This window comes from Phalangium opilio, unplaced genomic scaffold (assembly GCF_054372755.1).
Source record: "Phalangium opilio isolate 3A_F unplaced genomic scaffold, DU_Popi_V2 ptg000025l_1, whole genome shotgun sequence".
NCBI classification, from domain to species: Eukaryota; Metazoa; Arthropoda; class Arachnida; order Opiliones; family Phalangiidae; genus Phalangium; species Phalangium opilio.
In genome coordinates, this window is record NW_028324156.1 from 3,517,359 (window position 1) to 3,544,011 (window position 26,653).

The window sequence follows — 26,653 nt, forward strand, 5'->3', positions numbered from 1 at the left end:
GGAAGCAATTTACGTTATTGATTTAGCCTATTAGACCAGTTTCAACGCGGAGCAGTGTATTTCTTCAGCGCGCACACACGACGTTTTCTCAAAAAAATGACAAATTTCTTAACATTATCAAAAGAAGTCGTCTTTAAAACTAAATCGGGAATCACTTACGATTACGAAACACACAATTTCAAGAGCAATTTATCTATACAGAGAAGGGTTGCGAATGACTTCCGCTTCAAGCTCGTGCCTTGCCACGTGACGCGATTAAACTCGGGAACACGCGCCCTTAACCCTTTTCCAACTAACTAACTCACTACATGGGTCGTTTTGGCGCGTCACATCAGTTACGAATCATTCAAAATTCAGCTCTATTGCCACAACAAGAGGATTTAGGAACTCGCAAAAGATAACGAGCATTTCAACTCAACAAAGGTTTTATAAAGAATAGTCTGCTACCAAGAACTTTTTCGTGACGTCACAGCCTCCAATCTCTAACTTCGGTTTTTGGCGACCATATTGGAAGTCGTCAAAGGGGGGGGGGGGGTAGGCAACCCTCAGTATCGTGACATACAAGGGGGTTGATACATGCCGTCTATGCTACAAGATGGCTACTGCGCAGGCGCCAAAAAGCGAGAAGGAAGGCAGAGTTTTACCCCCCGTGTCTTTCCCTTCTCTCTTAGTTACACGGAAATGGTCTATTTGGACTACCAATATTGACGTCACGTCCCCGTAGCTCCTCCCATCTAAGAACCACTCTTAATCCTTCCAGGATGTGATACAGAGGTCTACTTAAGTCATGGATACACCTCAAATATGTCGAAGAATCATTGCACTTTCAGGGGCATGTGAACAAACCCATACCGAAGTCTTAAACGACTAATAATTTTGTCAAATAATGCTTGAGATAAGTTAGGCTTGGCTTCGAATTAAATACCAGTGCTTCATTTATAACCAAAAGAACAAACAATGAATGAAAGAAAACATAAGCCTATTCCAATTTTCATCAACGAAATGAATAAATTAATGAATGAATGAATCATGAATTTTTAAAGAAAAGAAGACCTATAATATTTACCATCTACTCTACCTAAGTTCATATAAAAAAAACCATAAAAACATACCGAAAACAATGTAAGAGTATATAGACGACCAACGGTTTTGATCGTCATACAAATAACCCCTTAATCTAGGTACTTACCCGAGAGCTGGGTGTTCTTGACCTCTTTCGACCTCTACCGTGTTCACGATGGTGTCTATGATGACGGTGAGGAGGATCTCTGTGACGTCGATGGTATCCACTAGAGCTGTGAGAATGGTAACTCGAATCGGCGCTGTCCGATGGGTCAGTCGAACGGCTCTCGTAGTTCTTTCGACGTCTTACGGCACTCCCACGATGACGTGTTCTTTCGGTTCTACTCAAGTCCCTGGAATGGTGGTTCCTGTTGTTATGATGGTGACGGGAACTCGACGAGTTATTGTCGCCTATTGAGAAGTCGCGGTAACTTTTCTCGCTACCAACATCTTTGTTGTAGTAATCGCTGCGAAATAGAACGAAAGACGATGTTTGGTTAGACTACATCGTCTTGGAGGACATGGTTCTACCAGACGCTAATGTACACGTAGATAAGTGATTGGGGTTTTTGGTCAGAAAAAGTCATTTTTTGTAGCTAAAATGCCAGCGAAAGTAATTATAAACAGGGAAAAAATGGTTGGTACTTCAACAATTGAATTGCCAATAATAAACATAAAATATTCATAAAATAAAATATATTTTTCAACCCAAATTCTCTTGGCCATGATAAGGCTCGTATTGTTGCTGGAACAGGCATCGTACGCGCAAAGGATCCTGCTGTCTAGAACGGTTTTCGGAAAACAACTGATGGTATTTAGCTTAAAAACAATCGAAGCTCAGTGATATTCAAGTATACAGTTACATCATAACGTCACGCTTCAACGCTTCCTCCAATTATATTGTGTCATTGAAAATTCGAAATCACGTTGAATTTAACGTGGTCTTATAGATTTAAAGGCTATACACCACATCAATACGTATTTAACGACATTTCTTTATAACTTTTACAATGCGGAAATCACTTAAGGGTGCGACTGCCTTTAAACACAATAAAACTATACGCCAAAAACGTATTACATAAGGAAAAACAGAATGCTTATATGATAAAATCTTTAACCATGAAAAAAAATAACTAAGTATATTTACTAACAAAAATTTAAATACATTTTTGATTAAAATAGGTACATATATAGGTGCCAACCAAATGCATCGCCTTATTCAAATTCGTTAGGCGCTTGACCGCTAAGGGACATAATAAACATTTCACCATTTTCCACGCTAGAGTGACTGTTAAAAACAGCTTGAAACTGTCTTAAAAATCTCAAGCAGCACGGAACTAAAACGAGTCCACGGATATTGTAACCCTCAAAACTAAGTACATACAGTCTATAGCGCTCCCAAATACAGATTTTAGGGAGTAAATTAAGGACCTTGCAGGAAAACAGGGACTTATTCTAGGCACCTTGTTGGAGCCCTGAGGTTAATATCCAGGGTTCATACAGATTTTGGAAAACCGATTTTTCCTGAGTTTTCCAGGTTTTTTCCCCATTCAGGGCTCCCACCAGGGCCACCAAAATCTTAAAAACAATTAGGGAAATGGGGATTTTTTCAGGCTAGAAATAGGGTGAAATAGGCACCGAAATTTTTAAACTATAGGGACCAAATAGGAACCAAATTGAGATCTTTATTTGAACTTATATTTTTACAAAATGAAAAGTCAGACGTTTGTAAAAATATTTTATCATAAAATTGACTTAGTTTTTGTTTATTAAATTTTATCATGAATATATACAATGTATATTCACGTTTTATGTATCACACTTAGCAATCAGTCTTTTTTCGTTTTTCTACGAAATAAATATAAATGTGTAAATTGGATTTTTAGGGACATGGTGGGAGCCCTGTCATATATTTCCCTGAGTTTCCCACGTGTTCCCCACACATATTTCCCCGAGTTTTCCCCACATATTTCCCTGAGTTCCCCAGGTTTTCCCCCAGATATTTCCCTGAGGTTTCAAGGGTTATGGAGCAATAACAACAGGGGTGTTTTTTATCGTTGAAGTAACCCCTTCAGAGCGTACTTACTCTCAAACCTCAAAAATTTCCCTGAACTTTACTAAAATATTCTAAATTTCCTTGAGTTCTTTTGTCAAATAACTATTCATTCCCCTGAGTTTTCCAGGTTTCTATGAACAAATGAACAATGATAACTCAAGAATTAGTTTGGACAGCAAGCAATTAAAAAGCTCTTCACACTTTACAAACAACATATTAAAAACAGAGTACAATTAAAAACGCCTAATTTAATCGTTACCAAGAAAGAAACGCTAAATAAAATTAAATTTAAATCAAGATTTGAAATAGATACCTAAGTTTGGCCTTTTTGTCCCATTCACCACCGGAACAACATAGAAGCAATCCCATTATCATCGTGACCACTTATAATAATAAAGTGTTGAAACTCCTTTCAAGTACAGAAAATCCGCAATAAAAGTAACACCAACAAAGATGCTAGACTATAGCATCAACGTCTTGAACTTGAACGTAGTAGTAGTAACGCGATAGCAACAAAAACCGAAGACTTGAGTCGGCGGGAAACGACACGTCTTGTATTTTCACCAGACTTACTAATCAACATGTTCCGAAGTTTACTCTCTCTAATCAACAGGAAAAACCCGCGAACACCAGTTCCGAAAAACACTTTTTATTTTGATAAGCAAAAACTCAAAAGGGAAATTAAAATAAGGAAAAACTGTTTTCTTTAACAACAACAACAGTTGAAACAAATTCCGAGGAACCATGAATAATTTTTGCATCCGATATCATCAACAACGTCTTTAAAATTTTAGGAAGTTTCTCTCACTCAGAAAGGAAGAATGAGGCCCTAGGCCTATTTTTTAAATAAAAGTTAAAACGTTAGGGTGTTAGCGAACAAAACCCACTAACTTCCGAGGCGTGGGATATTCTTAATATTACTATAGTCTATGTTTTTCTAGGATATAATAACGAATGGGTTTCAAATATTGTTTTAAAGACGACACCCTAGTCGTCACAGTCTCAAAGACAATCTCGCGTTTAACCTTTACAATAAAGGTAGTAGCATAAGTTTATAAGATATGTTCCTTCCATAAGTATAACACTACCTATACACGTTCGTAATGCTACTGAGAGACTTACAGCTCGAGCTAGTCTAGCAGAAAGACAAGCGAGAATAGAGATCTTTCAGTTGGAGGAGGAGCTGAGTCTCGTGACATAATTTACGCTGCCATATTGGTGGGTTTAAATCAGGAATGAAGCTCAGACCACCCAATATGGCTACCAGAACAGCGGTAAGACTTGGGAGGGTGTGACGTACTACTAACCCATCTGAAAGCTCTCTATTGAAGTACTACACTCGGCTGGTTAGTTTTGCAGGACTTCCATCTTCATACCCATTTAGTCTGCATTACTAAACCTTTGACAGCGCCAAAACCAGGCGTCGTCGCTTTACCTCGAATCTATGACCTACTTCAATCACTTCATGACAATCTCCAGTTTGTAACCTGTGACAAACTTACATGGAACATATCTTACGAACTTATGGTAGAAGGGGTGTGCGAATAGCATTCTGCACATCCCTAAAAACCATCAAAACCTAACGGTCTCTTCATTCATTCGGAGTGAATGTCCAGATGTTATTCTTCGACAATGGGACATTTATCATTAAATAAATCGACTCTTCCGCGATAGAGAGAGATAGAAAGAGACGCGTCTCTCTGCTCTAGTGGCTTAGCTCTTGTCCTTTGCAAAAGATAACGTTGGGATAAACACTTTGCCACTTTAGCGCTATCGAAGGGAAGCTAGGGGGACGGGGCTTTGAAATTAGAGAAATGCGAAATTAACTCCGAACGGAAAGGCCACTACAGTAAATTAAGAGGTTTTCCTCCCTCTTTCTCTCTCTGGCTCTCTCTCTCTCTTTCTATCTCTCTGTTAATTACAAATTTAAGAGATGATTTGGGGTACCGCCCTCATCACAGAACCCTAACGCGCCTAGAAGTGATGTTGTTAATTGGCAAAGATGAAGATGAGCGAGTGATAATGTTAAATATCGCTTCTAAAGAAAATTGTAGCAAGATCAAACCATCTATTTAGGAAAATACATACAGAGAAACCAACCAACATACAGGGGCGGGCCACTACCATTGGGGTATACTGCCTCTAGCCAAGAAGCCCGCTAGAGGCAGTACGAGCTGGCTAGCGTCCCTCCGCGTTTATTGAACTGGGGCTCCATCTGGCGTTGGTTCTTGGAGCGAGGGAGAATACCCCAATGGGGGCCTCCGCCCATGTGAGCTGGTTTCGCTGTATGTAATTTAATAAATGGTCTATTCAACCGTTATCTACAACAGCTTATCTGAAAAGCTTGTAGTATTTGGTTCGATTCAGATTAAACTAACTTATTTTATCAGTAACTCCTCACAAATCTGATGGCGTAAGTCTTTCTGTAATGTTCTTTTGTCGGTTTAATAATGAGTCAAGATTAAACAGGAACATATTTAATAATACTTAAGTAGCCTTGGCTCGCGTTACCCGTAGGTTATACGTAAACCAACTAACCTCACGCTAAAATGGTGCATCCCATCTCCGTCGCCATTGTAATGTTCTTTTGTCGGTTTAATAATGAGTCAAGATTAAACAGGAACATATTTAATAATACTTAAGTGATAGTTAATAAGAAAGGTACATGGTAATTGTTATACAGTCTGATCGCGAGCCTCGCCTCTAGAGGTCTGTCGATAAAGTCCCTAGTCCCCAATCTCGTCCCCTTAGCGCCCCCTAACGGCTACAGTTCACAATGTTTATATGCTTCACTTTCTAACTGTTGTTTCATTGGTTGCTAGCAACCAATGAACCGCGATACATTATTCGCCAGGTAAAATTCGTCATACGTAATGATTAGTCTAGCTAGCTCTTCCCATGAAAAAATCCGAAGGCCTAGATACGTTTAGATTGAAAATGGATAGTACACAATGATTCCTAGTAACTGTATGCATTCCCGATGCTAGAAATACGATTCCCGAATGTTACTACTATACACTAACTGTCGTTGACTCGATATTCGTGCTGGGCAAAACATAACACGACATCAATTGGAAATGCGATTCTGCGGAACGACGACTATTTGAGACAAGTTCGCAATTTGAGACAAAAACCTTTGGAGAACAAAACCCACTATTCTCTATTTCTTTTTTATTGTCGGCGAAGTATTTTTGAAGTTGAAGCTTCACATCCGTTCTAGCTAATACACAGGGTGTCTAAAAAAAGGTGGGATTGATGGTTTGTTCTATGGGCGATCAATTGAATTGAGTCGAAAATGTTCTACAGGGTGTTTATGAAACAGTGTTTCCACGTGACGAAATTTTCAGACTCAAATTCCCTGACTTTTCCAGGTTTACCCTGACCCGTGACAACCCTGTGAAAGGTCTATTAGAAATTAAGGGGGATGTCCTTAAGTCGAAAATGTAACTTCTATTACATTTTCCCTGACTTGTCCAGGTTTGCCTGACCTGTGAAAGGTCTATTACAAATTAAGGGTATGTTCCTAAGCGGAAAATGTAACTTTTATGCCATATTGCCACATGGGTTACAGTTTTCAAGCTTATACTGAATTAGTTTGAGGGATGACCCCCCTTAAATTTAATTAATAAACTGAAAGACAATGAATGATATCTAATTTAATTCAGGGGTCATCCGTAAAATACTCCAATGATCATCACTCGTTGTGGCAAAATGGAGATAGAAGTTACATAATTTTCGACTTAGAATTGATTTCCAACAGAACCATGCCACCCTCGCTCTATACTTCGGTCCTATGCACCTTTTTGGAAGAAACACCCTGTACAATACCTCCAAGTTAATACAAAAAAGGTTACCGTGCAACTGAATAACATGAAGTGAAGATCGAGAGAGAGAGAGAGAAAGAGAGAAAGAGACACGATCAAAAAGAAAAAAATTTCACTTATTATCTTACGCTTGACTGGTCCCGAGTAAAAGCTTAACTTTTTTTTATATTAGGATTATCTTCTATTTTAGAAGAGATACAATCTACAAATTTCACTAAAGAACAGTGATAAATTACGTTTCTGCATAGTTGTAAGTAACTTGTACGGGTTCAGTGGGGGCGAAATTGTGAACTGATCTATAGGGTGGCCTTAACTATTAGGTTAAAATAAAATTAGGCCAAAAATTACCAAGTTTCAATAGACACGCACCAACTATCCCTAAGAATAAATATCACATAACTAAATTACACGGTTGCCACGGAATTTTCAGAACCAAATTCCCTGACTTTTCCAAGTTTTCCCTGACCTTTTTCTGAGATTTTTCCTGACCTTTTAGGCCGAAAGTGTAAATGTTTACAGCACATTTTAAGTGCTTATAATTAAATAAACTCTCTACAGTAAGTTTTCCAATGTATTTGTTGCACCAAAATGAATAAGAAACATTTGAACTATAAATAACAGTCTAAGAGACTTTTTTAAAGGAGTTTACTTTATTAAGACAATTCTCGACATTTTTAAGGATTGCTCTAGAGTTTTCTGTGTTAAGAGACGATGAGGAGAAACTTTCATTACTCTTTCAATAAAGACTTGTCCCCAGAAATTTTACCCACTAAAATAAAATTCCTTGACTTTGCTGAAATTTTTAAAATTCCCTGACTTTTCCCTGACATTTTCGGCCCATTTTCAAATTCCCTGACTTTTCCAGGTTTTCCCCGACCCGTGGCAACCCTGAATTACATCGTGGACACAGCCTCCACCACTCCGGAACCCAAGGTAAATTCAATTTCACAACTATTTAAAAACGTACTTTACCAGTTTACAAACACCAATCAGATCGAATCAAAACCCATTCATTTTCCACACTCAAAACAAACGCGACAACACACAGACACATTTGGAATGATGGAAAAGGCTAAATAGAAACACTACACCCGACCCGAGTTCGTGGACCGTTGGTTCTCAACGCTACACATTTTGAAGCAAAATCCGAACCTCAGCTGCGGTGTTCAAAACGTTCTAAAAATTCTTTATACCGAAGGTTTTCTAAAACTTACAGCGTGTTCACTAGCCGAAATAAAAAAGCATATAAAAAGTGCACCAGCTGCGTGTGCGTGGCGTGTCTCTAGCAGAGAGACCATTCCTATCAACGCAATGCACGGCACGGCACGCACCACCGAAAGCTAAGGACTGAAGACTGAAGAGAGAACGCGGCTGCGACTGTGCCAGAGGAAACGTTTTAAATCTACAACAACCCAAAGGTCGGTCGGGGGACTCGTGGATATCGAACATCGGTCGGGGGTTCTCGGCCCCTCTCAATTCTCCACCATTCAACGAGACCAAGAGAGTGCCTACCCTAGCCTAGCCTTGCCCCTAGTCCTACCTATAGCCAAGAGCGCTTCGCATCAGGGCTCAGTTAGTAAGGGTCCTATACCTCCCAGACGCCAGAAGAAAATACTGCATACACATAAGCGAGGGGGAGTTCAACACTCACTTCGAACCATAATTTAAATTTAATTTTTAATTTATTTTCAAAAATCTTTACTAGGGTTAGTCCCCCTATTATCGGACACATTTTAAAAAATTATGGTTAAATGTAAGGAAATCACAGAAAACCTTTGAAAAGTTTATGAAATATATATTTTGAACGTTTCTGCACCTAATGGTATAGAATTAATTCCAAAAGAACGATGTAATGTTGTCCCAATCATGGATTTTATTCGGCAAGTATCGTACCCTATTATCGGCTATTTGGATGTTGATTCGGACCATAGATATATATACGGGTCTAGATACCCTACTGAATCGGGGGAAAATACGGAGATGACAGCTAGCAGTCGACGCGATTTTCCCGGGGGAAGATACCTAGTGCGCCATCTATCGCTGAATTTTGAAAGCTAAAAAATTGGATAAATAACTTTTGCCAGCGGGCGTGCTGATGCTTTGCAATTGTATTTGGTAGTTATAATGTTATTATTTGGTTTCGAGGTGGTAAACAAACTTTTAATCATACTTATGAAAAGATATTCCTTTCCCGAAGTTGATAAATTATGACAATGTGTGAAAGAACAACTGTTAACCATCTTTAATGCCTTATTTCACTAATATTTCATTAAAAACACTACTTCTTTTACGTAAAAACTATTTATTTCACTTAAGAACATAATTACACGTATAAAGGAGATCAAAAATACGTAAAGCTATTTGAAAAGTTAAGCCTAATTTGAATTTCCCGCTCTTTTCATATTCGAATTTTTCGTTTTTTTGTTTCTTGAAACTCTCAATAGATGGCGTTTGGATCTAATTCCCCCTCCGTAAAGCGTCGACTGCTAGTTCTCACCTCCGCATTTTTTAAAGGGCCTAACAGAGGGGAAGTGTATCTAGACCCGTATATATATCTATGATTCGGACACCCATGTTCCATTTATCGGACGCCTATACATCCAACTCGGACACTGGGATCTCAGAATCGGACAGTGGGTCTTTGTAGCCCGGACACTGGGATCTCAGTATCGGACAGTGGGTCTTTGTAGCCCGGACACTGGGATCTCAGTATCGGACAGTGGGTCTTTGTAGCCCGGACACTGGGATCTCAGTATCGGACAGTGGGTCTTCGCTATCGGACACTGGGATCTCAGAATCGGACAGTGGGTCTTTGCTATCGGACACTGGGATCTCAGAATCGGACAGTGGGTCTTCGTTATCGGACATTTGGATCTCTGTATCGGACAATGGTTCCTCAATTGGAATACCAATTTTTTTTAACAATTAAAGACCCGTGAAAATTGTTACTTCTCTGACACTTCTGGATCCATTCTGAACATCACTAACCGCTTTAAGCATTAAATATTTACAATCCCTCTCTTATTGTAAGCCTACGTTAAATATTTGTCTTTAAAACGTGTTTGAAAGCTGTCCGATAATAGGTTTTCTACATTAGATACGATTCGCGTTTTATTTTCATGTAAAGAAACCTAGAACTAACTGTTACAGTAGCAATTTATAGAAAAAGATTCGGGCTTTACAGCCATACACATAACTTATAGTTGGCTTCTATTTATATACCTCAAAACACGATTTAAAAATGGGGGGAAGAATTTTTCCGGCCCCTCAATTAGTTTTAATTAATCAAAAAAATTGGATATCTGGTTCGTTCGCGCTTTCCTCCTCTGACATCGCGCCCCTTCTCTGTTTTTACATGCAACATACAGATTTCGACACCCTCTTTAAAACTAGGTAACTTACAGTGTTCCTTTTTTCCCCGGCAGTTTTATAAACAACTTTTTAAAAATGTGTCCGATAATAGGAGCGTCCGATAATAGGGGGACTAACCCTAATTCCTTCAATAGTCTACCACTAAATCTAATATAACAAGTCAAACATATCTCACCGTTTTGCTCTGATAGATTCGGATTTTGAGGGAAGAGCCAGAGACTAATCATTATATATGACGAATTTTACTAGGCGAGTAATAACATCTCAGACCTCAGAACTATGACGCAGATAGTAAGTTCTCAAACCCGGTGGGTATACCCACAATAGAGTAGTGTCGGTGGAGAGGGGAGTAGACTGTGTATCCCTCCCTCTAGGCGCGCTTTTGTAAGAGTGGATACTGTACGCGCCTGGTAGGGGGGATGACACTGAGCTAAGAGATAGAAGGGTATGACGTTTGCACACGTAGAACTGTCATACCCGCATAGAAACTAACACGAGAGATATGGGGACGCGATGATTCCAGATTCCTAGTAGCTGTATGTATTCCTGCTCTGATATCTAATATTCATCTATTTTAAATTCTCTTTTAATCGTTCTCAAACGTGTGGAATTTTCCTGGAACATTGTAACAACCATAAAAATGTTCTACTAAATTTCCTGAACCAGAAAGAATAGCGTTCTTGAAGACGTAACTACTTCGAACACGTTTCCCAGACTTTCCCTAAAACTGAACACAAAGATACATCGGCAGTAGTAGTGTCGAACTCCTCGCTGGTTCCGTGCACTTTCGGACAGGGTGGGGTGAATTTGGGGGGGGGGGGATGAAAACGTTACAGAGACCCCCCCTCCTATTCTCCTCTCGTCTATCTATGGTCTATAAAAGACTACACTATCTTCGTTCCAAGCATAATATTCAAACTCCCGAAAAATAATAGACCCACGGGGTGGATAAAATTATCTACTATTCGTCCCCCCATTTTAAAGCTGGCAAGCCATAACCATACTGCAGATGCTTTCATAAAATGTAAAATGTGCTAGAGTGTCGTAAAAAAGTGCGCTCATGGGAAGCGATTGCGAATAAAAATAGGGCGTCGTTATTTACGATTTCGATCCGTGGTATGATATGAATTTGCCAGATTTTTATATTTTTTCTTATTTTTCAGCTGACCAAGGTGGAAGGGTGGTGGTTTTATATGATGCATAGTGACGCAACTGGTACTATATTGACTATACTATCAAATATCATGGGGCGCGGGGGGGGGGGAATAAAAAAAAAGACCGATTGGGGCGGGAACCATACGACAAAATAGTCGGTTGACAGCGAGTGATCATGTTATACTTTGACAAAGTGGCTAAATCAAATCATGACGCCAACCAATAGACCATTTCGATGTGGATAAAAAGGGGTAGGTAACCCTCGGTATCGGGACATACAAAGGGGTTGATACATTTCCATCCCTCCTTGCGCATTCTCATGACATGACATGACAAAGAGACTACAGCGCAGGCGCCAAAAAGCGACGTGGAAGGCAGAGTTTTACCCCCGTGTTTTTCCCTCTTAGTTACTTCGAAATGGTCTATTGGTATCGTGCGAACAAGTGTTGCTAGTGATTTTCTACTCATGCAATTCAACCGCTATCTACAATCAAGGATAGATTTAATTTTAGAAGTAGGAATGGTGAACAGAGTAGTCTGGGCGAGCGTCAAAGTCCCGGACCCCCTGCCTCGGGACGGGGGGGGGGGTATGAAAGAAGAGGCGGGTCATAGCGACAGAGGTAAAAAGTATTTTTCGCCGTCCCCGTCAGCAACGTCATCAAAACGTAGTTTAAGTGAGCAGCCAATAAGATAATTTAAACTTTTCGTTACATTATGTGTTGGAGGGAGGGGCTATATACTGGGCTATGAGTCGGACTGAAGTAAATACTAACCGTTCTCCATTCCTACTTCTAAAATTAAATAGGAAATTAAGGGGGGGGAGGAACAATTACCATACCCCGAAAAAGGGGCAAAGAGAAAAATGGTCACCTAACTAAATTTTAACTTGAACCCTCGCTTATCGCATTGGGGGGGACATAAAATCGAAACATTGGCAAAACTTGCTGCATACTGCACAGCCAGCTTTGCAGACAAAAATATAATCAATATAAACGACACTGGGGCACCTTTATAACCTACCGACGGAACTTTTTGTCAAAAAGATGCGATATATTGATAGCAAACTGCTTTCAATAAAAAGCCTCAATTGTAAATGGAAAAGGTTACTTAGATGGCCCCCCTTTGGGAATGCCAATCAATCTTGTCACTAGTTCTTATTCAAAAGGAAAGTTTAGAGAGCGTATGTATAAAGAAGGGGTTAAAAGGTTGCCTCTGCTAACACCACCGCGCCTACACTTTAGGGATTTGAGTCAAAACTGAATGAACAATTCCAGCTTTGGCCAATGCAGCCACATCCTAAGAAAACGCGCCTTGCCTTTTGGTCTTCTGATACCCGCCAAACTAGGGGGGGGGGGGGTTCTCAGTCAGCTATTAATAAAAAGACTGGAGCCAGCAGGCAGGGACGCCTCTATGCAATTCTTAGACTAAATCTGCGTTCGCGTGTGTAGTGCGTAATTTTAGCTCCTCAGTACAGTCCAGAAGAGTCTCGCCCAATGGTCAACGCCTCAAAAAAGGGCTAAAATGGTCACAAGGCGTTGACCAATAGCTAACAGCTCTTGAACATTAAGAGTAGGAGTAATAAGCTCGTTGCATTTTTGTCCACTTTTTTTTTTGCTTTTTCGTTTAACGAGCGGGCTTCAAATTATATTTATCAAGGTAGTAGTGTTTTATAAAGCGTTAATTTTTACACTTGCATGGTTGTACAGTAATATTTTTTGGGTAAACTCTGACATAAATTATAATATTCAACACCAAGGCCAACAATGTACTGTTGTACATCTACTAAATGTTCAACTGTACACATTTCATAATATTTAACAACACTTGCGAGGCTTACTTTTCTAAATTTTATTTTTTCTATGTATTTTGGTATTTGCAAGCTACTGCTAACCAGAATTATTTCTAATTTAAGCCTATCTCAAGAGTAGACCAAGTGTGATTTCAGTTCAATCCCACAAGCAATGTATATATTATATTTCCCTCAAAATAACTAACTATAAACGTTCACACAAATTATAGCTAGGCCTAGTATACTCACATTCAACTTCATGAGAACTTAAACTAAACAATAGTATGCATACAAGTGTTGCCAGTCATTTGTGAGTGCAATTCAAACCCTATCCCACAAAGACCCAAGAAAAGTTTTTAGTTCTGTTCGATTCAGATCATTCAGTTCCAAAACTGAGGTGCTCTCACAAATAACTAGCAGAAACCCTTTACCCTAAACATATTTTGTATGCCATCTAGATTTTTTTATAGTTAACGATCTTGGTGGCATTAGGCTTAACAATTAAAACCTTGGTCAAATTAAATATGTTCCTACCTTCTAGAACGGCGGGTATTATAACGTCTATAGTCTGAACGACTGTCTACTGAAATTCTTCTCCTTTTCCTTTTTTGATTGTCACTACTAGCACTGCGACTATCACTAGAAGATCTAGAGTCAGAAGATCTTGAACGTGACTGACGCTTCCTTCTTGAACGTGGCATACTGGTAATCTAATTTACAAAAACAACAGGAAGCGTTTAATAAAGGATCCGTTCTTAAAACTACCGATTTAAATCAGTTTATCTTGAGACGATACTGAGCCTCCCAAAAATCACTACATTAATAACTTTTCATTATTTAACACAAACATCTCCAATTTAAGAAGTTAGTATCATAGTTAAACTTTACAAGCTTAATCTAATTACGCTATAACCATTAATAAATTTTGCGTAGGCATTATATCTCCTAAAACTAACCATCATTATAGAGAACCAGGAAACCGCCATGATTATAAATATATAAAATTTCATCGTGTTGATGTCTATAAGCCTAAATTTACTAGATATTTCTCTCTAAGCCTTGGCTAAAAACTAAGTACGAAAACTTACGTTTGTACGCCGAATTCCGTCCAAGAATTTCCAAATAAAGTCCGTCTTATCAAATAATTCGGACGTCTCTAGAATATTCCTTCCCGTTAAACTAATTTACGTTAACTAAAACCCGATTAAAATAACTTCTTCTTTCACAATTTCACTCGACACAAAAATACAGTAATGGCGGTTATTCAATGCAGCGGTAAACGCAACGACGTCGATAAGCAGTGTTGCCGGATAAAGAAAATTTTATAGCCAATATAACGTTGTAGTAGCCCAAACCGCCAATATTGGATGAATTGGCTAAACTTTATTCTCAAGGTTAATTATAGGATAATTAGTTAAAATTAAGGTGCGGAAATTAATTAAAATGTATATTTTCCATGTTTTTCTATATTTTACCCTTCAATTAAAGGTTAGGTTTGGTTTGGTTAGGTTATTTTTTTAGATATTTTATTGTATTTGGTGGCTAGGAAGAAGGAACTGGTCGGGTTTTTATGGTCGTGAAAATATTTATTAAAATAGTTTCCGCGACTTAAATGTAATTAATTATCATATAATTAACCTCCAAGAAATGATATTTATTGGAAAAACTGCATTTTGAATGCGCGAGCTAAAGTAAAGTTTTTCGGATGAATTTTTAAAAAATACCGCCGCCACGACATATTAAGATTACCCGCAATGCTATAAAAGTAGCCCAAATATCGAAATTCTAGCCAAATTAGGCATCGGTATTCGTAGAGATGGCCAGCGATGTTATGTTGAAAATGGCGTCCAGCTGTGTTTTTGAGCCGCCTTTTTGGAGTATTCGAGGGGGAGGGGGAAGAGAAACGCTTTCCAAACAAAATTTTCTGCGAAAATATCTTTATACAACATTTGCGCATAAAAATTAAGCAGACCATTTTTGAACGTGATATATTTTATTAAAATTCAAAACACCTGAAAGTTTTTGACATGAAGCTTTTTTTTTTTGGAGGGTTCTGGGTATTTTGTAAATTAGGCCTCTAAGTGTAACTTTAACTTATAAAAAACAGCCATTGTAGATAATTTATAAGACTAGATTTTTGTAGACTTATATAGATGCGAATGCGATCATAATAGCATAAGGTCATAACTCTCCATAAGTTACAATGCATTTTAAGGGGCAATAAATATTTAGAAATATTTAATTCCTAAACTGACAATTAACATCGAGTAAGTTTTTTGCGAAGCAAACTGTCAAAAATTAGCAGGTTTTAGAACTATAAATCGAGAAAAGACAAATGTTAGGATACAAGTAAGGATAGTAAAGAAAATTGCAAATATTAAAAATGCTTCTTCATCAAAAATGTCAGAAAATGATGGTATCTGATCATATAGTTTATTATACAAATGCATGTTTGTATGCAATGATTGTTTAAGGTTGTCCTTCATTTTGATAAGGCTAGATCCCTACCACTACAGAAGACAAATAAGTTACTTTAGGTTATCTTTTCCCTGGTTTGCCTTTCCCTTTTGATGCCTTCTTCTGTTGAACAGCAACTATAATTTCCTCTGGTTTTTTATCATGAATTGTAACAATTCTATCAAATTCTTGAGCTATTTCTAGAGTTGTTAGATTTTCAGTATTGAATCGAAATTTCAATCCGTTTTCTAAAATCATAGAAAATCTCGGTTGAACTATAGACATGCTTAACGAAGTCCTAATCAAATTTCAGAGTCCCCCCCCCCACTTTTTTTGTTAAGCCTAATGTGTAAATTACGTTACTTACCTAATTCTAGATTAATTAGCGGCTCTGAACGGTTACAAACAACTGTAGATTTAACGCTACACTTTGGATTTGTATCAAGTATTTTTGGTGAATTTATATGAAAAAGAAACTCTCTATAATAAAAAAAGAAAATTGGACCAAGGCTTAGGTTTCAATGTTTTTCAAAAATCGTCCAACTTCCCTTGCTTCTAACAATGGAAGGTTATAGCAAATTATAATATTTTTAAGTTAATATTGACCTTAAAGACGTGACGTTTTCGTGAAAAGGATCAAAAGAGAAGCCAATTTTCTTTACAGGTCTTAATTGCAAATTTTTAAGTAACGTGAACAAAGCTTTTGTTGCCGGGCTCCGAACCGCCATGATGGATTAGAGGTCAAAGTTCATTAACTTGTTTCAGGGATGCCATATTGGGCTGGAAAGCCGCCAATTGGGCTTCTTCTAAAAAATATTGGCTGGAAATAAACGGGTTGGCTGTAGGCTGGAAATTGGGCTTGTCGGGGTTTTTCTTTGGCTTTCTGTACTTAAAATACCGCCAATAGGCGAAGATCATTAAAATGCTCAAAAAACTGACAAATGGTACTGTCAAACCATTTGTGTAGCTTATAATTCGTCAATCTATGGTTAAATAAAGTGGTTTCATTTTGTTTTGGGTTTTAAAAATGGTGTCAGTATGTAATATGCATTGAAATTTCTAAAAGAAAAACAAATTCCAAATTTTCACGATAAAATTTTGGACTGGATTGTTTAGATCTTAGTCAGTTTTTGGGCTTCTTTTCGAAACACCGATTGGCGGTTTTTTGGGCTTGTTTCCAATTTGGTTTTGGCGGGTTGAAGGTTTTCAATCTGGCATCCCTGACTTGTTTCCGGCTGTCTGCTTATAGTTGCAAAACATTCGGAACCAAGTGACGCTGCTATTTTTGTTCTCGTTTGACGTGACTGATGGTAGGATATCACCTTCGTAATTACAGAAGAATAATTAAAAATGAAGGGTTTAGAACTTCTTTTCAAAATTGAGGAGAAAAATTTATCATCTAAACAAGATGCAATAGTTTTGGCAACTCACTGCTTTTTAATAAATGATGGGTTTCAATGTGTTGGTCTTGGTGATGAGGTAAGAGAGCATCTAAGAAACAATTAAATAAACTTAATTAAAATTAATAATCTCATAATTTAGTGGACTGATGACCAGGCTTCAAATTCTGAACTTCTGCCCACCAATTGGAATGCTGACAACAATGTTTACACTCTTCGCTACCAAAATCGTGGGGGAGAAAAATTTCTATTAAAAGTTGTTAAATCAGATGTACACTTACTCATAAATTTACTGGTAAATAATTTTTTACTTAATATTATTGACGAATATCGCGGCTAATTTATGATAAAAATTCAGGAAATTTCTAACCAACAAGCCAGTGGAACTGCCGTCATATTAGATGATTATATAAATGACGTTTCAGATTATAAAACGTGAGGTTTAACTGAATATATTGGGTACTAAATAATTAAAAATAAAACTCTATTTCAGCACATTCAAAAACATCGATACATTCGCGCAAAAACTTCACGATGATTTCTTAGTAAAGGAAAAGACCGAGAAAGGAACAGAAACTATGTCTGGTAATAGTACCGAGCAGGTGGTCATTCTTAACCCACCTAGAAGACTACCACGATACGAAGATCCAGACTGGAGTGATCTTCGAGAGCCAATGAGAGGAGGTCCAGCCTCTGGATACGGTCGTTCCGATTTAGATCCATTAGCTAGAGGATCAGGAATGATCTTCAACCCATTGGCAAATCGTAACAGAAATGAACCCGACTTGGGAATAGGTGGTCCTCGTTTACCAAGAGGTGCCATACCTCCTGGAGCGCGTTTTGACCCATTTGGACCACCAAACCCGGATTTTCAAAATCCAGGAAGGTAAAAGGAGATCAACAAAACCAAACGCGATTATATTTAAAGTGTTCATTTAAATAATAATCATTAATTAAACAGATCAAATCCAGGGATGTTTGGACCACCGCCTGATTACAATGACATGTTTATGTAAAACTATTAAAAAAAAAAAACAAACAAAACCTGAAGACAAAATTTCTTGTTGTATTTATATTATCTTCTAAAATAAAGTGATTCAAAGAATCAATTTGATTGCAAAATTTATTTGAGCATTAGAGCTTCTAATTAACAGTTCCTTGATTAACTGTATTAAAGGAAAAGTTCAGGTGCCATAACAGGTTATACCAAAAACGGATTTATGGGATAAGAGCGTCGGATCATAGCTTTAGCCTCTAGTACCAGGCTGGGAAATAGCACACTTCCTCTGGTCCAAAACCAGTTTATTAATTGCTTGGACTAGTTTTTTAATTCAAGAAGTGGGGGTTACTAGTCCTCGGGACCAGTTTATTAATTGCAAATCTATTGGAGAGCAAAGGCTGGGACCAGTCCGGAGACCAGTAAATTATTTCAGACACTAGGGGGTCACTGGTCCAAAGGACTAGTTTAAAAAATATCCTTATTTCCCAGCCTGTCTAGTACCATCCTCGCATACTTTATTGAGAAACTTCGTCTGCTTATATTTTGACTCCACCCACAAATTCGATCTCTATAAGTAGCTATATACAGAATTTGTGGGTGGAGTCAAAATATAAGCAGACGAAGTTTCTCAATAAAGTATGCGAGGATGGGGAGTGAATTCGCTAACTCCGACGTTCTTATCCCATAAATACGTTTTTGGTTATACCTTAAAAGAACTGCCTTTTTCTAAATATAAAAAAATAAATAATCTCTTATTAAAAAAATAATTAGCATTTAATTAATCTTAAAAACAATCAAGGACTACTGCGCCAACCGCCATTGCTCTAGTGACGTCTGATAGCCAACCCTAAAGGGATTGGTTGAATTCTCACAGGCTGAGCAAGGGTAAGGTGGGTTCGTTTTAGCAGACGCCACTAAAGCAATGGCGGATGGCAAAGTAGTCCTAGATTGTTTTTAAGACTAATTAAATGCAAATTATTTTGTAATAAGAAATCATTAATTTTTTTTTAAATTAAGGTATAATCAAGAAGTGATATCTAGTTTGTTAGGGAGAAGGTTTAAGATGCCTGCCTATAGTGCCATAGTCCCAGTCCCCCTTTCAAAATACAAGGGGGGACGTAAAAGGAGGCCGGGCTATTTCGCTGCCTCTCCTCAGTCGGAAAATATGACTGTAATTTTCGTCATAGGCGTCGCGCTGACGTGAGTTTTCAAGAACCAATGAGATGCTGGCTGGTTGTAATTTAGAGGCGACGGGGATTAACTCCAGACCTACTATACGTTTGGACTGGAGATAAAGCTAGATTATAAATGTGGCGAATTTATACCTTCTCCCTAATAAACTAGATATAACTTCTTGGTATAATGTTATATTACCCGAACTTTTCCTTTAACTGTATTAAATGCAATTAATTTATGTATAATTAAAATTATAATTATAATTTATCACCGTTATACCTTTTTACAGCCTTTAAAACTATAAATAAAAAGGCTTAATTTTATCATTAAAAAGTAACACTTATAAATTTGTTCCCAAAATATTTGTTTGTGTCTTATGACTAGGACTAATTTGATTTAATTAAAATTAAACAAAATGGACGACGATTGGACGGAATGATTTGACGCAACAATGATGTATATAAAAAGTTACTTAGATAGTCTTAGTGACCGAAAAGTTCTTATATTATCAAACTCTCGTATGTTTTTGAGCTCCTTCATTCATGATTATAACTTCGGGAGCAAATTTTTGATGACCTTCCATTAGATTCAAGCTAAAAAACAGAATTAAATTTAATTTAATTAGAAATTAATTATTATTATCAGGGATAGATTTAATTTTAGAAGTAGGAATGGAGAACAGAGTAATGTGGGCGCGCGTCAAAGTCCCGGACCCCCTTCCACGAGACGGGGGGGGGGGGTATGAAAAAAGAGGCGGCGCGTCATAGCGACAGAGGTAAAAAGGAATAACGTATTTTTCGCGTCCCCGTCAGCAACGTCATCAAAACGTAGTTTAAGTGGGCCAGCCAATAAGATAATTTAAAATTTTCTTTACGGGTTGGAGGGAGGGACTCTATACTGGGCTATGAGTCGGACTGAAGTAAATACTAACCGTACATCTCCATTCCTACTTCTAAAATTAAATCTATCCCTGTTATTATTTAGAGAAGGGGACAATAATAATCGTGTTAATTAATCTAGATTTAAATTATGATGTTAAAGTTGAAAGTTAGAAGAAAAAGAATACTTTTAAGAGAAGCTTGTGCCCAAAACATAACATACCGAAGATAAGAATCGGAAGTAGTTATTTCATTTGGAATGCTTTCATCTTCTACAAGGTGTTTGCTAAATGTTTAGGAGAAAAATAAAAATAGAAGGAACTCTACTAAGAGTTTGAAAGGAAAATAAAAAAGGACCAAACAACCAGCGGAATATTAAAGGAAATTAATTAAGACTTGGCTGGGGGCAAATTATAATAATCTTCAGTTTTTCAGTCAGGGTTGCCACGAAATTTTCAGATTCAAATTCATTCCACGACTTTTCTAGGTTTTCCCTGACCTTTTTCGCCCATTTTGAAATTCCCCGACTTTTCCCTTACCTTTTTAGGCCATTTTGAAATTCCCCGACTTTTCCCTTACCTTTTTTGCCCATTTTGAAATTCCCTTACTTCTCCCTTACCTTTTTTGCCCTTTTTGAAATTCCCTTACTTCTCCCTAAACTTTTGGCCCATTTTGAAATTCCCCGACTGTTCCCTGACCTTTTTTGCCCATTTTGAAATTCCCCGACTTTTCCCTGACTTTTTTTTGCCCATTTTGATATTCCCCGACTTTTCCCTGACCTTTATGGCCCATTTTGAAATCCCCCGACTTTTCCCTGACCTTTTTTGCCCATTTTGAAATTCCCCGACTTTTCCCTGACCTTTTTTGCCCATTTTGAAATTCCCCGACTTTTCTATGACCTTTTTTGCCCATTTTGAAATTCCCCGACTTTTCCCTGACCTTTTTTGCCCATTTTGAAATTCCCTTACTTCTCCCTAAACTTTTGGCCCATTTTGAAATTCCCCGACTTTTCCCTTACCTTTTTTGCCCATTTTGAAATTCCCCGACTTTTCCCTTACCTTTTTTGCCCATTTTGAAATTCCCTTACTTCTCCCCGACCTTTTTTGCCCAATTTGAAATTCCCCGACTTTTCCCTGACCTTTATGGCCCATTTTGAAATTCCCCTACTTCTCCCTAAATTTTTGGCCAATTTTGTAATTCCCCGACTTTTCCCTAAATCTTTGGCCAATTTTGAAATTCCCTGGCTGTTCTCCGACCTTTTTGACCCATTTTGAAATTCCCTAACTTTTCCCTGACCCGTGGCAAAACTGTCTAAAATTTTTAAGTTTGCCTCCAACTAAGTATAACAAGAAAAGTTAAGTTACTAAATTAAATTTGAGAAGTTTAGTTAAAAAGCAGAATTAGTAACCGAAAAGCTAATTAAGAACCACCAAATTTTGGTACAATTATAAAAACATTTATTGAATTGAATTAATAATACCCTTGTAAAAATTTCACCGGTAAAGGAGGTAAAATTTCAAATTTGATAATTAAAAAAAATTGCAATTGTAATACGATCATTGATTATGTTGACTATGTAATAAATTTGTGTAATTAGTTAAAATATTAATGTAATGATTGTATAAATTTGTATATAATTAAAAAATATTTAGTATTTAATTAACACGATGGCAGGATTGACTGATTATATTTTTGATTTCATTAAAAATTAATTATATCAACATTAAATTTAACAATAAAAAAATTATAACGGTAAGTCTTATAGCGTTTTCCATTGGGGTGATCCGAAGTCTTATAGCGTTTTCCATTGGGGGTGATCCGAGCGTTCTTTGTTCGTCTTTCATTGGGGAAAAAAAAGACTCAATCGCTCCCTCCCGGATTGATCCCAACCCTTCCAACGCGAGAAACCGAAATCGGGAGCATGATGACGTCATAAAACCACTCCTCGTCTTTCAATGGGAAAAAACGAGCGACTCCGACACAGAACCACGTGTTCCATTACCCAGTCGCTCCCACCCAGATTGATCCCAAGTTCCCAGCCCCTCCGACGCGAAAGACCAAAATCGAGCACATGATGACGTCACCAAATCGGCTCTTTCATTGGGGGCAAATAAGGTAACAAGAAAATACGGAGCGATCTCGGGCGACCCCAATGGACAACGCTATAAGCCGGGTAAGAGCATTCCGATGATGTTACCTTTGTGGAGGGTGGAGCTTATAAAGACGCGACGCGCGAGAAATTATATAAAGCCACGCCCCAAAAGTTCAACAAAGTAAGTAAAACTAATTCTAATACAGTGGGTGAATAATACGTTTAATTCCAAGTCTTAATACGAATCATACCTCTTAGCTCGGCAATACAGGCAACAACAGATGAGCGTCAAAATGATGAAGAGGCCCGTAGCCCCGACCATTCCAAATAGGGCGCCCTTGTAAATGCGTCTTTCCCGCTCTTCCCACGGTTCGTCCCATGGTGGAAATGTCGGCATGATTTTATCTATCAGGGTGGGTAGATATTCGCTCCAAAATTGGCACTCTTTTTGGCGGTAGTCTCGTTGCATGACGCTTGTCAAGTTCGTAGTGTTGATGGACATGTACTGGAGGTTTTTCAATGACATTGGTTCCCATAGAATTGTGTTGAACAAAGCTTGCGGAGTTGGATTGCTTTAAAGTAAAAAACAAAGGAACCAAGGCTTAGCTAGTTTCTTTTTTAAACAAAGGAACCGAGGCTTAGGTGGAATCTTTTCAAACAAAGGAACCGAGGCTTATCCTCTTAGGTGGAATCTTTTCAAACAAAGGAACCGAGGCTTAGGTGGAATCTTTTCAAAGTAACAAAGGAACCGAGGCTTAGGTGGAATCTTTTCAAACAAAGGAACCGAGGCTTAGGTGGAATCTTTACAAACAAAGGAACCGAGGCTTAGGTTGTTTTTTTATAAAATAAAGGAACCGATGCTTAGGTTGTTTCTTATTAAACAAAGGAACCGAGGCTTAGGTTGTTTCTTATTAAACAAAGGAACCGAGGCTTAGGTTTTTTCTTATTAAACAAAGGAACCGAGGCTTAGGTTTTTTCTTATTAAACAAAGGAACCGAGGCTTAGGTTTTTTCTTATTAAACAAAGGAACCGAGGCTTAGGTTTTTTCTTATTAAACAAAGGAAGAACAAACCAAAGCTTCAAGTGTATGGTTTTTTAAAACAAAGGAACCAAGGCGTAGGTTTTGTTGTATTTTTGTTGTTGTTGTCAATATTTACTTTTCTTTAGCAAAATTTGCCCAGGCTTGCATGATGAGGATGCTCATATTGCGATCGGCTTCGGTCCAGCGAGCGCGACCTAAATTTAAGATGGGAGGATAAAACTCTGGATCCATAAAAGGCGCTCCAGTTGAGAGCAGATATTCCGTGTCATGAGGAACTCCTACAATTTTTTTTAACCCCGCCAAAAGAAGAAAAATAAAAACAATTTAGAATGATTAAGTTCAATTAAGGCGTCTACCAATCATAATTTAATCAAATTAATATCTTTACCATGCCACTCTGGCATTTCTCTTCCTTCCAACGTATAATTCAAGACATACATATAAGTTTTAACTCCTTTTGACAGGAGTTGTTTGATAAATTTATCATTTGGGGCCTTAATATAGGAGTCGGATAGCATCTAAGGGATAAATGGTTGGAATTCTGGTTGAGTCAATGATAATTTTTCAATTAAAATTACTTAATTACATTAATGTATCCTTGTCTTAACAATGTAGTATTATCAGGTCCGGCAAAATCAGTATACATGAAATTAATAGCGTTAAAAACGGCCTCAGGATTCAAAGTGTAATTGTACATCTTCATGTACTGCATTATTTTCTTGTTGAAGATATCACGCGTCACAATGTAATGGTTTTTCTTCAAGTCATCATCATCCACTGAAGAATAAATTAGTTTTAAACTAATTCTAAATCTTAGTTCGAACTAGTTAAAAAAGGGTTGTCTTACGCAGCATGGTAACAGCTTCGTCTCTAGTTACACCAGCCATGTATGAAAACCCGGGTCTAAAGTTCACTTGGTTTTCATTCAAAAGGTCAACTGGAGCTTTATCAAAGTACGTTGATTCTCCAGCGGTTATGTTGTCCAATACCGGACCCCAAAGAAGCCAACCAACTTCAGGCTAATAAGGAATGCGTCATTAATTAAATACACCACTGATCTGATGACGCGTGACAATGTTTCAATTACTTTTCTATCAATGTTCATGAGATCAGCGACGCTTCGACTACGTAAACATTCAACTAAATCATTGGAATTGTGCGTCGTGCAGCCCACTGCCTTGCCAAATATGCGACTGGAATTATACATGAATGAAGGGTCACTTATGAAGGCCCAATCGGCTAAGGCAGAACCACTTTGAGCAATGACGCTTTTGACAACGTCTGTTTTGAGTGTGAAAATAATTAGTTAGGGACACTAAGAACACTTCAAAATAAATAATGAGAAGAAAGTTAATTAATAATTCACCAGATGTTTGTTTGGAGAATAAATGAAGTCCGGCACTGGCAGCTCCCGCCCCTGGTCCAAAAAGAACAATTCTGGTTGGATCTCCATTGAAATTTTCAATTCTTTCGTAAACCCATTGTATGGCAGCTGCTTGATCCAGAATTCCGTAATTGCCAGGGGAATATCTGTCAGCTGTTGCCAAGAAGCCCAAGGCACCAAGACGGTAGTTAAAAGTGACCACCACAACTTCCTGAGAGGCCACCAGCATATGAGGTTGATAGGTATTAGCAGCCCCATGGTCCCAATCTCCCCCATGAATGTATATCATCACTGGAAATTTGTTATTAATGCCATCTTTAACCTGAAAGACGGTTCAAACCTAAGTGAGGAAGGTCACTTTGGGCTTATTATTTGAGATTTATTTACAGTAGGTGAAAAAATGTTGAGGTATAAACAGTCTTCGTCAACGAGATCAACTCCCCTATTGTAGCCATAGTATTTGACAGGTTGGGGACACGCTGGTTTGTACTTGTCAGCTCTAATGTAAGCCAAATTTGATTTTACGCGAGGAGGCTAAAAACATAGTAGTTAAGGTTACAAATACTGAGGGTAATGGTTAGATGTGATTACTGTAAGGTATGAGCAAGAAGTGATATCTAGTTTATTAGGGAGAAGGTATAAATTCGCACCACATTTCCATCAGCTTTATCTCCAGTCCAAACGTATAGTAGGTTTGGAGTTAATCCCCGCCGCCTCTAAATTACAACCAGCATCTCATTGGTTCTTGAAAACTCACGTCAGCGTGGCGACGCGAATGACGAAAATTACTTGTATTTTCCGACTGAGGAGAGGCGAAATAGCCCGGCCTCATTTTACGCCCCCCCCCTGTATTTTGAAAGGGGGACTGGGACTATGGCGCGCGAATACTTAGGCATCTTATACCTTCTCCCTAATAAACTAGATATCACTTCTTGGTATGAGTAATAAAACAAGCCCTTCTTATCTACAGAGACTGATAAGAAAACTTGAATTTACCGAAGAAAAGGTACATGAAATTATTATACTAACCCTGAATCTAAGGTTATTGGCGTGGGTTGGTGCTTCAGCGTATGGTATCCCTAGAAACACTGAAACATTTCTGTAAATTTGGGCTGGACGGCCTGGTTTGGGTCTGATATGTTCAGGGAACTCTGGACCATCACAGAGATAGGCATATTTTCCATGAACAACTTCTCTAGCTCCTCTAATTTCCACTCTTACTTCAAGTTCATGAAGGTCTGATATTGCACTTTGGCACCGTTTATCACCAAAGTCTTTATCATACGCTCTTGCACCACCACCCGGGGCTTGGTATCCTCCACCACCCCTTGGGTCATCATAAGGGTACCTACGATCTGGCAAGGGGGGGTTTCTATCGCGATTTGCGGGACCATACGTGTCGTAATGGCTTCTGTCCCGATTATTATAGTAAGGATCGCGTCCTCTGTCCTCTCTGTAAGGGTCGCGATTGTCCGGTTCACCACCTCTATTGTAGTACGGGGTTCCTCTAGGTGGGGGAGGTGGTCGATCGCGCCAATCTTGAGTGTTTATGAAGCCAAGGCACAAACCCCATATGATTAATAATTGTATAGTCAATTCGTTGTTCATCTTTTAACGAGTTTCGCGATGAGACCTTTATAAAACCGCCTTTTCATTATACTTCTAAAACTAATTATAAGATTATCTGTTTGAAATTGTGGCCGGAATTCAATGATTAATCTTATTTCCTGTTAAAATTACCGCACCCAACGGTCTCGACTTGCGTGATCGCGTCCCCTCGTAAAACTGAATAAGCCAAGCACCTTATGGCTAATTTTAATTGGAAGAAATTAATCACGTGGGTTTTGATAAGGATTAAGGAAGAAGAGGCGCCAAGACAATTGTCCAATCAAATTGGGAACAATGATATTAAAGAAATATTTTTAGTTTCACCCCAAATTTCGAAAGAAAGTAATAAAATTATACC

At 38.1% G+C, this 26,653-nt stretch overlaps 5 protein-coding genes across 8 annotated transcripts in view; 1 reads left to right on the forward strand and 4 right to left on the reverse strand.

Moving 5' to 3' along the window:
• Window positions 1-14,545, reverse strand: part of Doa (CDC like kinase darkener of apricot) — a 29,370-nt gene extending 14,825 nt beyond the window's left edge. For both annotated transcript variants that reach the window (XM_089869254.1, XM_089869253.1), the window contains exons 1-3: window positions 14,347-14,545; window positions 13,793-13,968; window positions 1,190-1,529 (exon numbers count right to left, since the gene is read on the reverse strand). In XM_089869254.1, coding sequence (XP_089725380.1) covers window positions 1,190-1,529; window positions 13,793-13,959 — 507 coding nt within the window. In that variant the 5' untranslated portion in view covers window positions 13,960-13,968; window positions 14,347-14,545. The remainder of the gene's footprint in view (window positions 1-1,189; window positions 1,530-13,792; window positions 13,969-14,346) is intronic.
• Window positions 1-18,224, forward strand: part of LOC149691812 (proteasome inhibitor PI31 subunit-like) — a 41,204-nt gene extending 22,980 nt beyond the window's left edge. The window contains exons 1-5 of one of the 2 annotated variants that reach the window (XM_089869264.1): window positions 16,941-17,194; window positions 17,258-17,410; window positions 17,474-17,550; window positions 17,609-18,001; window positions 18,077-18,224. In XM_089869264.1, coding sequence (XP_089725390.1) covers window positions 17,066-17,194; window positions 17,258-17,410; window positions 17,474-17,550; window positions 17,609-18,001; window positions 18,077-18,131 — 807 coding nt within the window. In that variant the 5' untranslated portion in view covers window positions 16,941-17,065 and the 3' untranslated portion in view covers window positions 18,132-18,224. Of the gene's footprint in view, window positions 1-16,940; window positions 17,195-17,257; window positions 17,411-17,473; window positions 17,551-17,608; window positions 18,002-18,076 lie in introns of those variants that run through there. The other variant, XM_089869265.1, reaches the window with a different exon arrangement.
• On the reverse strand, window positions 15,233-15,744 carry LOC149691815 (uncharacterized). Its single transcript, XM_089869271.1, has one exon. The coding sequence runs from the start codon at window positions 15,742-15,744 to the stop codon at window positions 15,550-15,552; it is 195 nt and encodes a 64-aa protein (XP_089725397.1). The 3' UTR covers window positions 15,233-15,549.
• Window positions 15,622-16,571, reverse strand: mRpL53 (mitochondrial ribosomal protein L53). The gene is made up of 3 exons (XM_089869269.1): window positions 16,322-16,571; window positions 16,083-16,195; window positions 15,622-15,963 (listed from the first exon to the last, which is right to left on the reverse strand). Exons 1-3 carry the CDS (start codon window positions 16,441-16,443, stop codon window positions 15,797-15,799), a joined length of 402 nt encoding a protein of 133 aa, XP_089725395.1. The 5' UTR covers window positions 16,444-16,571; the 3' UTR covers window positions 15,622-15,796.
• On the reverse strand, window positions 18,221-26,623 carry Gli (carboxyl ester lipase-like protein Gli). 2 transcript variants are annotated; one of them, XM_089869250.1, is made up of 11 exons: window positions 25,717-26,623; window positions 25,075-25,221; window positions 24,670-25,009; window positions 24,391-24,584; window positions 24,151-24,322; window positions 23,890-24,080; window positions 23,692-23,821; window positions 23,419-23,581; window positions 22,513-22,833; window positions 20,393-20,455; window positions 18,221-19,884 (listed from the first exon to the last, which is right to left on the reverse strand). In XM_089869250.1, exons 1-11 carry the CDS (start codon window positions 26,293-26,295, stop codon window positions 19,800-19,802), a joined length of 2,385 nt encoding a protein of 794 aa, XP_089725376.1. In that variant the 5' UTR covers window positions 26,296-26,623; the 3' UTR covers window positions 18,221-19,799. The 2 variants fall into 2 exon arrangements, with proteins under 2 accessions (XP_089725376.1, XP_089725377.1); XM_089869251.1 differs by lacking the exon at window positions 20,393-20,455 and having other exon boundaries at window positions 25,717-26,620.
• Window positions 26,624-26,653: the final 30 nt, after the last annotated feature.

Coding starts and splice junctions, on each gene's coding strand:
- LOC149691815 (XM_089869271.1), bottom strand. CDS start 15,744: ATGAAGGACAACCTTAAACAATCATTGCATACAAACATGCATTTGTAT.
- mRpL53 (XM_089869269.1), bottom strand. CDS start 16,443: ATGGCGGTTCGGAGCCCGGCAACAAAAGCTTTGTTCACGTTACTTAAA. Junction 16,196..16,321: donor GAAAACGTCACGTCTTTAAG/GTCAATATTAAC, acceptor TTTTTATTATAG/AGAGTTTCTTTTTCATATAA. Junction 15,964..16,082: donor GCTAATTAATCTAGAATTAG/GTAAGTAACGTA, acceptor CTATGATTTTAG/AAAACGGATTGAAATTTCGA.
- Gli (XM_089869250.1), bottom strand. CDS start 26,295: ATGAACAACGAATTGACTATACAATTATTAATCATATGGGGTTTGTGC. Junction 25,010..25,074: donor TCAACATTTTTTCACCTACT/GTAAATAAATCT, acceptor ACCGTCTTTCAG/GTTAAAGATGGCATTAATAA. Junction 19,885..20,392: donor ACTTCCGATTCTTATCTTCG/GTATGTTATGTT, acceptor TCTGTTTTTTAG/CTTGAATCTAATGGAAGGTC.